The sequence below is a fragment of the Procambarus clarkii genome, chromosome 24 (assembly GCF_040958095.1).
Source record: "Procambarus clarkii isolate CNS0578487 chromosome 24, FALCON_Pclarkii_2.0, whole genome shotgun sequence".
Classification (NCBI taxonomy): domain Eukaryota; kingdom Metazoa; phylum Arthropoda; class Malacostraca; order Decapoda; family Cambaridae; genus Procambarus; species Procambarus clarkii.
This window is the reverse complement of record NC_091173.1, coordinates 20,457,582-20,472,461: the sequence shown is the minus strand read 5'-3', so window position 1 is coordinate 20,472,461 and position 14,880 is coordinate 20,457,582. Positions and strand designations below refer to the sequence as shown.

At 47.7% G+C, this 14,880-nt stretch overlaps 1 protein-coding gene across 1 annotated transcript in view; it reads right to left on the bottom strand.

Annotated features, from left to right (window-relative positions):
- The window catches only part of LOC123761646 (capping protein-inhibiting regulator of actin dynamics), a 56,145-nt gene that overhangs the window by 8,388 nt on the left and 32,877 nt on the right, over positions 1-14,880 (bottom strand). The window contains exons 2-4 of the mRNA XM_069330702.1: positions 6,677-6,874; positions 4,613-4,651; positions 2,458-3,425 (exon numbers count right to left, since the gene is read on the bottom strand). Of these exons, the coding sequence (XP_069186803.1) occupies positions 2,458-3,425; positions 4,613-4,651; positions 6,677-6,873 (1,204 nt within the window). The 5' untranslated portion in view covers position 6,874. The remainder of the gene's footprint in view (positions 1-2,457; positions 3,426-4,612; positions 4,652-6,676; positions 6,875-14,880) is intronic.

Below are 14,880 nucleotides of genomic sequence, written 5' to 3'. Positions count from 1 at the left end.
AGAGGGAGGAAGGAACAGAGGGAGAGAGGGAGGAAGGAACAGAGGGAGAGAGGCAGGAAGGAACAGAGGGAGAGAGGGAGGAAGGAACAGAGGGAGAGAGGGAGGAAGGAACAGAGGGAGAGAGGGAGGAAGGAACAGAGGGAGAGAGGGAGGAAGGAACAGAGGGAGAGAGGCAGGAAGGAACAGAGGGAGAGAGGGAGGAAGGAACAGAGGGAGAGAGGGAGGAAGGAACAGAGGGAGAGAGGGAGGAAGGAACAGAGGGAGAGAGGGAGGAAGGAACAGAGGGAGAGAGGGAGGAAGGAACAGAGGGAGGGAGAGAGAGAGGGAGGAAGGAGAGAGGGAAGGTAGAAAAGAGAAATAAAGATGGAGGGAACACAATGCGCCCTCCAGCCTAAAGCGCTTCACTTGTTGACAAGAATGCATCCATTTGTGGAGACGTGCTTCGGGGGGGGGGGGGGGGGGGAGGTCCATGTGTGTGGTGGTCCCTGCTATCATTTCGCAAGGTTTGCTATCAGCTCACAAGGCCCGTTATCCTCTCGGAAAGAACTTTAACCGGTCTCGGAGCTTGCGACCCTTTCACCAGGCCTGCTGTCCTTTCATCAAGGCTGCTAACCTCTTATCAGGGCAACTATCCTCTTATCAGGGCAACTATCCTCTTATCAGGGCAACTATCCTCTTATCAGGGCAACTATCCTCTTATCAGGGCAACTATCCTCTTATCAGGGCAACTATCCTCTTATCAGGGCAACTATTCTCTTGTCAGGGCAACTATCCTCTTACCAGGGCAACTATTCTCTTATCAGGGCAACTATCCTCTTATCAGGGCAACTATTCTCTTGTCAGGGCAACTATTCTCTTATCAGGGCAACTATTCTCTTATCAGGGCAACTATCCTCTTATCAGGGGCAACTATCCTCTTATCAGGGCAACTATCCTCTTATCAGGGCAACTATCCTCTTATCAGGGCAACTATCCTCTTATCAGGGGCAACTATCCTCTTAACAGGGGCAACTATTCTCTTATCAGGGGCAACTATCCTCTTAACAGGGGCAACTATTCTCTTATCAGGGGCAACTCCTCTTATCAGGGCAACTATTCTCTTATCAGGGCAACTATTCTCTTATCAGGGGCAACTATCCTCTTATCAGGGCAACTATCCTCTTATCAGGGCAACTATCCTCTTATCAGGGCAACTATCCTCTTATCAGGGGCAACTATCCTCTTATCAGGGCAACTATCCTCTTATCAGGGGCAACTATCCTCTTGTCTAGAAGTAGGAAGCCTCACCTCTATCCCCCGGATAACAGGACTATATAGCCCCTGGTTCATCCTCACCTTTAGTGCCGTCATTTGTGTACGCTTCTTGAGCACCGGGTCTCCTGCCCGCGGGGGACACTCGCTATTGTCCCGGCCACTGTCTTAGTACGGTGGGGGGAGGGAGGGAGGCGCTCATGATGCCATTAATCTCATCTCTCCTGAGGGCGACGGGGTTTGGGCAGACACTCGGGGTCCGAGCCTTGAGGCACCTCGAAAAAGTGCAGACGTTTGCAACGAGACTCGTCCCAGAGTTGCGAGGGATGAGGCACGAAGAGAGACTGAAGGAGCTAAACCTGACGACGTTAGCAAGGAGGAGGAAGAGGAGGGCGGGAGGGGGGGCCATGATACAGACGTATAAAATACTTAGAGGGATTGACAGGGTGAAAACAGAGAAATTGTTTACAGTGAATATCAACACAATAAGGGGGGCCCGGATGGAAGCTTGAGACTCAGATGTGTCATAGAGATGTTAGGAAGTTTTCCTTTAGCGTGAGGGAAGTGAGTAAATGGAATGACCTAAAGGAGCAGGTTGTAGAGGCTAACTCCATACATAACTTTAAAAGCAGGTATGATAGGGAAATAGGTCAGGAGTCATTGTATTAGACAACCACCGGTTAGAAAAGTGGGGTCCAAGAGCTAGAGCTCGATCCTTCAGGCACAAATAGGTGAGTAAAGACACACACACACGAGAAGAATCAAGACAGAAGAAGATAGACAGAGACTACAGGACGACCTGGATAAACTGGAGGAATGGTCTAGAAAATGGATACTAAAGTTTAACTCAGGAAAGTGTAAAGTAATGAAATTAGGTGAAGGAAGCAGGAGGCCGAACACAAGGTACCATCTGGAAGGTGGGAGTTGATCTCACAACAAACATGTCCCCAGAAGTCCCACATCAAAAGGATATCATCGGAAGCATATGCTAGATTGGCCAACATAAGAACTGCCTTTAGAAATTTGCGTAAGGAAACATTCCGAACCCTGTATACCACATATGTCAGGCCACACACACACACACACACACACACACACACACAAGAGACAATGCTCGATCCTGCAAGCACAAATAGGTGAGCACACACACACACACACACGTATACACTAACCTGTGGAATGTTAAGGGCGAAGCTTAAGCCTTACCTTTAAGCTTGGTCTGCATGTATTGAAGCATGGACGGGTTCTCCAGGAACTCCATGCCTGACGATCGCTTGTCAGCCTCGAACTGGGCGTATGCCATCCTCTTCTTCTTCTGGCCTACGGAGCGTGCGATGCTCTTGAAGTACTCTCGAGTCAGGAAGTCGTCAAAGTCTTGAGCCCTCTTTTCATACTTGAAGTAGTCGCTGAAGGCGCGCTTCTTGCGGTCGGTGGCCAGCTGCGCCTCGTAGCGGGTGGATACTGTGGTGGGAGGCTCGGCTCTAGGCGAGGAGGTGTTGCTGGTGTTTGCTGTTGCAGCGGGTGAAGTGGCGACGGCTTTTGTGTCTCTTTTCTTCCTAATCATGGGGTCTTGAGCGGCAGTCTCTTGCGCGCCTCGAACCCTCCAGTAGCGCTCGGCAGCTGATGTCAGGAAGTTCTTCAGCTTCTGGAGATGATCAGGGGTATCATCCACGTCCAGTGAAGTGGAGCTGCCACCGTACATAGATTTCTTGTTCCTGATGGAGTCGATAGCATCGTAGAACTGCTCAGTGGGTGATGGCATGAGAGTTTTGCGCCCGCCTTGTACAGGATCAAGGAGTTCGTAGTCATAAGAGTCACCCAGGTCATCGGGATCACGCTTTCCGATCTCGTACATATAGTTGAGGCGCTCCAGGTCGGAGTAAGGCATGTTGTACAGGTGATACAGGTAATCCTTCTTTCTTAAAGGTACGCGATTGGGATTTAGTTGCCCATTGTCGTTTGTATACTCGTCAGTGAAGTACCCATCGTCTTCCAGGAGCAGTTCCTTCTTCTTTCGTTCCTGCTGCTGCTGGAGGTTCCTCTCCCTGAAGAGCGAAGGTCTTGGGGAATAGTCGTCATAGTCCAACACTTCTGGCACTTCGGGAAGCATAATCTCATCCTCGTAGTCGTACTGGGGCCTGTATGACCTCTTCCGGTAGAGGGGATACCGGTACCTGAGGGAGACAAGAGAGACACGGCATGGTAGAGTGAAAGTCACAGCGTCAACTCCGAGGAGCGACGGTGTTACCGGCCAAGAAGGTAGAGAGGAAGGAGAGGCTGAGGAACGCACACGATAGCAAGCTGAGGGGTTATACAACCCAAATTCAGATGATATCAGCAAGTTGATGTCACTAAACCCAATTTCAGACGGAGCCCACACCGCGGTTACAAGACACTGACGGTACATAACACATTCTGTTCAAGGGACATGCAGAAAAGAGTAAACTTGAGAAACCCTCCAATCATTGTCCAATAAACGAATCTAATTCAATTAACATCAGAGCATTCTCTAAACAGATTAACCTTCATGCCATGCACCAAAGACACAGAAACATATTGCAAATTATAAATAATTATTTATTACAAATCATGGCTCTATACACATGTTCAGAAGAACTGTAAATATATACTTACATGTACTGAACACCTCATGTTTAATTATGACCCTCATATAATGTTCTTATGGATATGGAATATTAAAAATATACTTACCATCTATCCAGGAGTATCTATACAAAATATCTATGGGTACCTGGATACTTGTGAAAGCTGCGTCCACCAATTAATACCTTCCTGTATTCACCTGTAACTTCATACAACCATTTGTATATCTCTCTCTACTCACATGTATCTACCTGTAACTGCCCAAGTGAACTATGTAGACGACAGGTAAAATGATTTATTGCTCAAGCGGTAGAAAGACCGAACTTAGTATTCTGTAGTACAAGTTAACGTACCAGGAATTACTGTCTTAATGATAAAGTAGATGCCTATCTGAGTTGAAGTACCAACCTGCGTACAAAGGGGGAAGTACCAACCTGCATACAAAGGGGGGAAGTACCAACCTGCATACAAAGGGGGGAAGTATCAACCTGCATACAAAGGGGGGAAGTACCAACCTGCATACAAAGGGGGGAAGTACCAACCTGCATACAAAGGGGGGAAGCACCAACCTGCATACAAAGGGGGGAAGTACCAACCTGCATACAAAGGGGGGAAGTACCAACCTGCATACAAAGGGGGGAAGTACCAACCTGCATACAAAGGGGGAAGTACCAACCTGCATACAAAGGGGGGAAGTACCAACCTGCATACAAAGGGGGGAAGTACCAACCTGCATACAAAGGGGGGAAGTACCAACCTGCGTACACGAGAGAGAGGCTTCCACGCCGAGTAAGGTCTGGAGAGGATGCAAAACGCAAGAACGTCAACGGATGCTGCGTGTGAACGGTTACCAGTGGTCGAGAGAGAGAGAGAGAGAGAGAGAGAGAGAGAGAGAGAGAGAGAGAGAGAGAGAGAGAGAGAGAGAGAGAGAGAGAGAGAGAGAGAGAGAGAGAGAGAGAGAGAGAGAGAGAGCAAGAGAGAGAGAGTGAGAGCAAGAGATATAAAAAGACAGACAGAGAGAGAGAGAGAGACAGGCTAGCAGGCAGGAAGCTAAACAGGCAAACAGGCAGACAGAGACATGGAGTAAATATAGACATAACCACCTATATCAATCAGCAAACAATGCACTATAGTTACCACCCCAAACACCATCACCACCAGCTGTTAACTGGACCTCCTCACATACCCATACCAACAGCCCAATCATCGCGCTGCATAGAAACCCATCACCACAAACCACTGGCAAACAATCTATTGAGCAAAGTTTTGATATTTAAATACCACAGTGAAAACTAGTTAAGGAATGTATTTGTGTTTAATCCTGCTGAATACATGGGGATTTTTTTCCGTTTTTTTTATCGAGTTGACTGTATATATTAAACTTGTATGAGTCCGGGGTATTACGGTAACATTAATAAGGATATATATATATATATATAACTGAAAACTCACACCCCAGAAGTGACTCGAACCCATACTCCCAGGAGCCACGCAACTGGTATGTACAAGACGCCTTAATCCACTTGACCATCACGACCGGACAAAATGAGGTGATAGCCGAGGCTATTTGAACCACCCCACCGCCGGCACTCGGATAGTAATCTTGGGCATAGCATTTTACCAAATCACCTCATTCTTTGGGGCACACGTGAGGAACACAAATGCGAACAAGCATTTGTTCGCATTTGTGTTCCTCACGTGTGCCCCAAAGAATGAGGTGATTTGGTAAAATGCTATGCCCAAGATTACTATCCGAGTGCCGGCGGTGGGGTGGTTCAAATAGCCTCGGCTATCACCTCATTTTGTCCGGTCGTGATGGTCAAGTGGATTAAGGCGTCTTGTACATACCAGTTGCGTGGCTCCTGGGAGTATGGGTTCGAGTCACTTCTGGGGTGTGAGTTTTCAGTTGCATATTGTCCTGGGGACCATTCAGGCTTGTTCGCATATATATATATATATATATATATATATATATATATATATATATATATATATATATATATATATATATATATATATATATATATATATGAGATGAGAGAGTGGCGGATGAGAAAGTTCTGTAGGTGGCTTTAACTAGCCTGCAGAGGCTAATGGGTCTTTATACCTGACCTCCCGACCATTACCGTGGGAGAGGGAGGAGTGGGAGGGTGTCGGTATGGTAGTGGGCTTCACGAGCTGGCCAGATATCCAAGACTGTGTGAGCGGTGCAACCATACTGTATACTGCCATACCTATAACCAAGCACCACCCATTACCATCAATAGAAATACACTCCTTATTCACCCCCCCCCATTACCAAAATACTACGCTGCACCTCCCATATTCTGTACACTTATGCAGATGCTATTAACAACCATGTACCATGCTCACATATTACCATACCACCATGCACTATCAGTAACTATACACCGGTTTCCATACCACAGTACACAAATGCCATTATTTCACTACCATAATCTTCTAGATGACCATATCGCGATGCACTGTACCCTTCAGAACTACTAGGAACCATTTGCTACCATTCTATCATGCAGTATTCATTAAGTACACTATACAGTATCATTAAGTACACTATACAGTATCATTAAATATACTGTAAAGTATCTGTCAGCAACATACCACTGTACAAGCTACCATACCACTGTACAAGCCACCATACCACTGTACAAGCTACCATACCACTGTACAAGCTACCATACCACTGTACAAACTACCATTCAAACCATTAATAGCTACCACAATGCAGTATACAATGCTCTTTATATTCATTATCACCCCTATACCCGTCTCATTGTTGGGCCGGATGCCTGTAACTCACCTGTGGATGCCTGTAACCGGCCTGTAATTAGAGTAGGGAAGACTGGACTTGACACTGCCTCTCTTGCGCCTCGCCAGGTCCATGAGGGCGGGTCCCAGGTCCTCCCCGGGGTGTGAGTCCTGGGGGCGAGGCCCTGGAGCAGCCGCGGCAGCCACCCATCCCACAGCAGCTAGCATCCACAGTGGCAGGAGACGCATCCTGGAAAATAAAAGTCACAGCTTAAAAAAAGAAGAGAAAACCCATGCTTGACTGTTAAAGAAAAATGGGATTTTTAGGGGTTACAGGTTTCCAGAAGGAAAATATTTGGTTAAGATATTATTTATTACACTAAAAATAAACAGTGTAGCTCTATCATATATAAATACAATTCAAGACTTTCTACTCATACTGCGCTGTTACACATGTAGGTACCGTAGATGATGAGGAAGTTGACCTCCTGTTAAGATAGTCCTTTTTGTAACTATGTGCGCCATAGTACAAATATTGACGTACTAAGCAACTAGATTTTAGACTTTTGAACTATTCACTTAATAGAGTCCGAAAAAATAAGCTAAAAACAAACTTAAATATTCAAAGGCTTAGTACTATATTAGGCCTCAGATATCGTGTATTAGGCCTAGGAAGGTTAGGTTAGTTTAGTTTAGTTTGCTTTTGTAACATATAGAAAAGTTTCTACTTTCCAATTCCGTTGTACGTCGGTATAGGTACTATGGTCCTCAGCCTTCCTATAAGTACTACCAAAACAAGAGGATGGGCTGGAAATATAGACTTTCCGAAATGATTCTATAACGTATGATGACGTCTACGTATTTGCTTGATGAGACACAAAGAGTTTAGTGTTTTTTATATTGATTTAGTATAGTCTACGGTACAGCAGTCGGGTTGTTGGTAATGTGGCGTAGTGGTTGTGCCGCAGCCTGGAGCAGGGCAGAGCTGAGTGAGGCCGGGGGGTGCTGGGTGTGTGTGCTAGGAGAGCTGGGGTGCTGGGTGTGTGTGCTAGGAGAGCTGGGGTGCTGGGTGTGTGTGCTAGGAGAGCTGGGGTGCTGGGTGTGTGTGCTAGGAGAGCTGGGGTGCTGGGTGTGTGTGCTAGGAGAGCTGGGGTGCTGGGTGTGTGTGCTAGGAGAGCTGGGGTGCTGGGTGTGTGTGCTAGGAGAGCTGGGGTGCTGTGTGTGTGTAGAGCGTGGCGCTAGGAGTGCGGGCAGAGTCGTGGAGCTCGGGTGTGGGACGAGAGCGCGGAAACTTGGTGCGGCCGGAGTCTGGCTGTCTGCTCTGTGTCGAGGCTGAAGCGGCTTGTGAGGGCCGGAACTGGACACGTCGAGCGTTACATTATTGTTGGTGAATGTTGAAGATGTGCGGTATCTCTCCAGCGTCTGTACTGACCACTCTTGGAGTTAGACTGATGATCATTGATTTATTGATGAATATTAAGCCACCTAAGAGGTGGCACGGGCATGAATATAGCCCGTAAGATGATGACTCGTTGTTGTTTAAGATTCAGCTGCTGGCAACAAAAAGTTCCAAGTAGTACGGGCTATGGTGAGCCCGTAGTGAACTTACCTGGCATAAGAGCGGGGCTGTAACTTGGGACGTGTGGATGATAATGATTATGTTGTTGTGGTTATAGATTCAGCTACTCGGAACAGGTTCCAAGTAGCACGGGCTATGGTGAGCCCGTAACTTACCTGGCACAGGAGCGGGGCAAATAGCACGGGCTATGGTGAGCCCGTAGTGATGATAATGATTGATTGATTGATGAAGATTAAGCCATCCAAAAGGTGGCACGGGCATGAATAGCCCGTAAGTGGTGGCCCTTTTGAGCCATTACCAGTATCGAGAGCTGATACTGGAGATCTGTGGAGGTGCGAATGCACCCTGCATGACGGGAGATGTCTCCTTTGTGAATGTGTTAAGATGAAGATGAAGCCACCCAAAAGGTGGCACGGGCATGAATAGCCCGTAAGTGGTGGCCCTTTTGAGCCATCACCAGTATCAATAAATGATACTGGAGATCTGTGGAGGTGCGACTGCACCCTACGTGACGGGAGATGTCTCCCGTTGATAATGATTAGCTGTCGACTGATTATATTACCAGTCTTCACCTCGCGAACCATCCTCCAGCAGATTGGGAAGAAGTATTAACTGTAATTGGATGTACAGTTGGGAAATGTGATCACTTAGAAATAGGCAACGTAGGATTACCAAACCCATCTCATAAGCTAACGGGAGTATGGAGCAATTATATTATACTTGCTACAAGTCCAAGATTACTTTGTTTTACAAATGTTGAAGTCGCTGGTCATTGCATAAACAACAACGGTAAAGTAAATTCCAGGTAAATTCAGGTACACAAGTTAAAGAAAATAAGGAAATTTAATTTACGGGCTACTCATGCCCGTGCCACCTCTTGGGTGATGGCTTAATCTTCTAATCTTCATCAATCAGGGAATTTGATCACACTCTCAACCCCGACTATGAAAGAGCGACAGGTCTCTTGAGAGCCTTGAGAGATGTTCACACACCCACCAGTGAGAGCCCACACTCACCCTCTCCTCGACTCTGTCTTTATCACCACATTCCCTCCCTTCAACAGCGTGATTCCTTACCCTCTGAATAGTGTGTGTGTGAGTGTGTGTGTGTGTGTGTGTGTGTGTGTGTGTGTGTGTGTGTGTGTGTGTGTGTGTGTGTGTGTGTGTGTGTGTGTGTGTGTGTGTGTGTGTGCGTGTGTGTGTGTGTGTGTGTGTGTGTGTGTGTGTTTGGCAATTCCGATACCGAATATAGAAGGGGTCGCTGTTCGCGAGGTCGTTCTTAAGAGTAATCCGGCTTGGTGATTCTCAATTTCAGAAGCTTAGCGTCTAACGGACGACTTATTCCCTCTGAACTTTCAGTCTATTGCAATACCTGCCATAACGCTATGGTTATTAGTGGCTTTGTCAGAATGTAAGAACACCTGTGTTATCTACTCTCGCAAACCCAATGAACCTTCTTGCACAAAAAATAGATACAAATAAATAAGTAAATACTATTCTTTAACTGGTGAAAGAATTTGGAAGAATAATTTTGAGTATTTTTTTTATGCAATTTTATATATAGTTTGCACACATTTGTTCTAGTTGGTACAGCGTTCTCGCTTTTTTGCAGGTCAGCGTTCGATCGCCAACTTGTCCTCAGATCCCTTCCATAAAACAACCCCATATTCTACCCGTCAACCATAAACAACCCCCATATTCTACCCGTCAATCATAAACAACCCCCATATTCTACCCGTCAACCATAAACAACCCCATATTCTACCCGTCAACCATAAACAACCCCATATTCTACCCGTCAACCATAAACAACCCCATATTCTACCCGTCAATCATAAACAACCCCCATATTCTACCCGTCAACCATAAACAACCCCATATTCTACCCGTCAACCATAAACAACCCCATATTCTACCCGTCAATCATAAACAACCCCCATATTCTACCCGTCAACCATAAACAACCCCATATTCTACCCGTCAACCATAAACAACCCCCATATTCTACCCGTCAACCATAAACAACCCCATATTCTACCCGTCAACCATAAACAACCCCATATTCTACCCATCAACCATAAACAACCCCCATATTCTACCCGTCAACCACAAACAACCCCATATTCTACCCGTCAACCATAAACAACCCCATATTCTACCCATCAAAAATAACCCCATATTCTACCCGCCAACCATAAACAACCCCATATTCTACCCATCAACCATAAACAACCCCATATTCTACCCATCAACCATGCTCCGAATGCCAAGCACTTGCGAGTTCCTTGATGACCGCGTCATGGAGAAGAGTGCCCATGGCCTCGTTGGGGGTCAAAATAAACAATATCCTTTAATATGTCGCTCTCCGCCTCCCCCGAACACACTTGGACGAGACGAGAGTCGACCCGCGCGGCGACGACGGCGCCCTCTGGGAACCTCCTGGCTCTGAGCCCATCATTTGATTAGGAGGATCTCAGGATGCTGGGAGTTTTAGCTTGCAGTTATGACTTCACGGAGCGGCCTACCAGAAGCGAGGCTCGCCGGAATGAATGGTGCTTAAAGGCTTGAGATCTCTTCGCCTCTTATGGAGGTGAAGAGGCAATTTTGCAGGAGGAGGAGGGCGAGGTCGGGGACAATCATGGGGTGGGAGGAGAAAGGAAGCATCAGAGCGTACAGTGTGAGAGGTGATGGTCTAGATAACAGGTTTGTTTACACCGCAGCTGTGTGGATAACACACCACTTGCCCAGGATCTAATTTTCTCAACTAAGAAAGTAAGTTTGGGGAGTTCTTATCCAGACGGGGGAAAGGGAGAGGAAGGGGAAGGGGAAGGGAAGGAAGGGGAGAGGTAGAGGAGGTGGGAGTGCAGACCACTACAGTCTAGTGGAAGGCAAGATGGGTATTGACTGAGTGGGATGCCTGAGGCTACCGTGCATTTCCGCTTCTCTTCCCTTCTCTTCCTCCAGTTACTCCCCTTCTCTTTACTTTTTATTAGACTCTTCCCTCTCCTCGTAATCTGCTCTCTGCCACCATCTCCCTGCACCTCTCTTCCCTCTTTCCATCACGATATGTTTCCCTCTATTTAATATCCTCATACCTAACCTCATCCTCGACCATCACTCTATTCTCCTCATTCCAATTCCTTCTCAGTGTCTCACTTACCTCATCTTCCCATGCTTCTTTATCTACCTCCCCTTTCTCTGCTTTCTTCCTCTCGTTAATTGATTGATTGATTAATGAAGATTAAGCCACCCAAAAGGTGGCACGGGCATGAATAGCCCGTAAGTGGTGGCCCTTTTAAGCCATTACCAGTATCAAAAGCTGATACTGGAGATCTGTGGAGGTGCGAATGCACCCTGCGTGACGGGAGATGCCTCCCCCTCGTTAATTCTTATCTTCTCCGTTATATCTTTCCCTCCGCACCTCACATCTCCTATCCTACCCCCCCGGAGTCCCTCTCTCCCCCCTTCCCCTCCCTCCCCCACACCCCTCCCCCCTCCCCCACACCCCTCCCCCCTCCCCCACACCCCTCCCCCATCCCCCACACCCCTCCCCCATCCCCCACACCCCTCCCTCACCGGCCCAAGCATCACTAGACCTTTTCAGGAAATCAGTGCGGGAGGAAAGATTAAATTGTGGCGGCGGCTGGTGTCACCAGAGTATAGTGGCGTGGCTCGCTGTTATCATCTCCCAGGGTGGCCCCTCCCTGTGTGTGGCCCTCCCTGTGTGTGGCCCTCCCTGTGTGTGGCACTCCCTGTGTGTGGCCCTGCCTGTGTGTGGTCCTCCCTGTGTGTGGCCCTCCCTGTGTGTGGCCCTCCCTGTGTGTGGCCCTCCCTGTGTGTGGCCCTCCCTGTGTGTGGCACTCCCTGTGTGTGGCCCTCCCTGTGTGTGGCCCTCCCTGTGTGTGGCCCTCCCTGTGTGTGGCCCTCCCTGTGTGTGGCCCTGCCAGTGTGTGGCCCTCCCTGTGTGTGGCCCTCCCTGTGTGTGGCCCTCCCTGTGTGTGGCCCTCCCTGTGTGTGGCCCTCCCTGTGTGTGGCCCTCCCTGTGAGTGGCCCTCCCTGTGTGTGGCCCTCCCTGTGTGTGGCCCTCCCTGTGTGTGGCCCTCCCTGTGTGTGGCCCTCCCTGTGTGTGGCCCTCCCTGTGACTGGCCCTCCCTGTGTGTGGCCCTCCCTGTGTGTGGCCCTCCCTGTCCAGAGAGAGAGAGAGAGAGAGAGAGAGAGAGAGAGAGAGAGAGAGAGAGAGAGAGAGAGAGAGAGAGAGAGAGAGAGAGAGGAGAGAGAGAGAGAGAGAGAGAGAGAGAGAGAGAGAGAGAGAGAGAGAGAGAGAGAGAGAGAGAGAGAGAGAGAGAGAGAGAGAGAGAGAGAGAGAGAGAGAGAGAGAGAGAGAGAGAGAGAGAGAGAGAGAGAGAGAGAGAGAGAGAGAGAGAGAGAGAGAGAGAGAGAGAGAGAGAGAGAGAGAGAGAGAGAGAGAGAGAGAGAGAGAGAGAGAGAGAGAGAGAGAGAGAGAGAGAGAGAGAGAGAGAGAGAGAGAGAGAGAGAGAGAGAGAGAGAGAGAGAGAGAGAGAGAGAGAGAGAGAGAGAGAGAGAGAGAGAGAGAGAGAGAGAGAGAGAGAGAGAGAGAGAGAGAGAGAGAGAGAGAGAGAGAGAGAGAGAGAGAGAGAGAGAGAGAGAGAGAGAGAGAGAGAGAGAGAGAGAGAGAGAGAGAGAGAGAGAGAGAGAGAGAGAGAGAGAGAGAGAGAGAGAGAGAGAGAGAGAGAGAGAGAGAGAGAGAGAGAGAGAGAGAGAGAGAGAGAGAGAGAGAGAGAGAGAGAGAGAGAGAGAGAGAGAGAGAGAGAGAGAGAGAGAGAGAGAGAGAGAGAGAGAGAGAGAGAGAGAGAGAGAGAGAGAGAGAGAGAGAGAGAGAGAGAGAGAGAGAGAGAGAGAGAGAGAGAGAGAGAGAGAGAGAGAGAGAGAGAGAGAGAGAGAGAGAGAGAGAGAGAGAGAGAGAGAGAGAGAGAGAGAGAGAGAGAGAGAGAGAGAGAGAGAGAGAGAGAGAGAGAGAGACTGTCAACCTTCACCTTTACAACCATTAACGAGGCGAGGAGTCACCCCCGCCCCCCCCCCTCACACGTGAACTAAGCCACTGCATCACGAACCTTCTGATCATGTAGTCAAAGACAATAGTCACGTTCACACTTTTTACAACACTTGCAACATTGCCGTATAAAATGGTCTCCTTTCAGGAATTCTTACTTTAATAATTTTGATTTATTATAGATTATTTTTTTTTAATTTCCTCTCACAATTATAATGACTATTAGTATTTGTTCTTATTGTTAGCACATATATATGTACTATTGTAGGCCTGAGATAACCGTGTATTAAGCCTAGGAAGGTTAGGTAAGGTTACTTTAGTCTGTCTTTGCAACGTAAGTAGAAAATCGTTTTCCGATTTGGTGTAATTCAACAGTATCGATTTCTACTTTTTAATTGCGTTATACGTCGGTATATGTACTATGTTCCTCCAACCTGTCCTCGTCCCTGCTACAAGCACAGTACTATCAAAATACGAGGATGTAAATACAAAATAATTCAGCCAATACAAATAATAATTAAGCATCACCATCCCACCTCTCGTTTTCTTTGCCATTCTGGTGAGATATTGACCAGACCACACACTAGAAGGTGAAGGGACGACGACATTTCGGTCCGTCCTGGACCATTCCCAATCGACTTGAGAATGGTCCTTTGACGGACCGAAACGTCGTCGTCCCTTCACCTTCTAGTGTGTGGTCTGGTCAACATACTTCAGCCACGTTATTGTGACTCCTCGCCTGCATTCTGGCGAGACTTCTGGCTGTGCGGTGACCTCTCCTCTCACAGGAACCCTTGAGTCATCTCCCTCACCCGGGCCATCTGTTCACTAACTGCTAATTAATCCTGGAGGAAGACAATAACTAAGGCGGGGAAGAACTGTTTGTCACTCGGTTCCCCTCCCTCATTTCCAGGCGACTTAGGGATGGAAATGGGTTGAACAGGAAGTTGGTTTTGAATAGAGTTGTGGATGTGACCAAGTCTGGGCGAGACTCTGGCACGTGTTCCAGTACAGAGAGAAGGAGGGGAAGGGAGGGGGTGATAACAGCATGTGGAAGAATAAGGAGACAGCAACAACAGAAATAAACGCAAGGAAAGTGGTAATTAATAACAGGTCATAAAAGAGAAACTATTGTTAAATGAGAACGCCTGAATAAATAGAGGATGGTAACTATCAGGGGGAAAGCGTCAAGTCATTACGACTATATAGCACTTGGAAGGGGTCAGGATAAGGATTTGGGATGGGACGGAGGGGGAAGGAATGGTGCTCAACCACTTGGATGGTCGGGGATTGAACGCTGATCAGCATGAAATATATAGAGGAAGAGGAAAAAAATGAATGAGTACAGGGGGGGGGGGGAACAATTAACATAAGACCAATCGTTAGGTCTAGACCTAAACCATCTGCTTGAACCTCGAAGGTTGAAGTTGTCCTTGGAACTGGTACAGCAACCCGTCCTCCCAACTAATAGGTCGCGTTCATTACGTTCTAACCTAACCTCACGAACGCTGCCCATCCGACTCGATGGGTTGGGTGGGTTGCTTGAGTTCCTACCTTTCAGGTACGGCTAAAACGTTGCATTTGTTACGGAGTGAGGAACGAAGGAA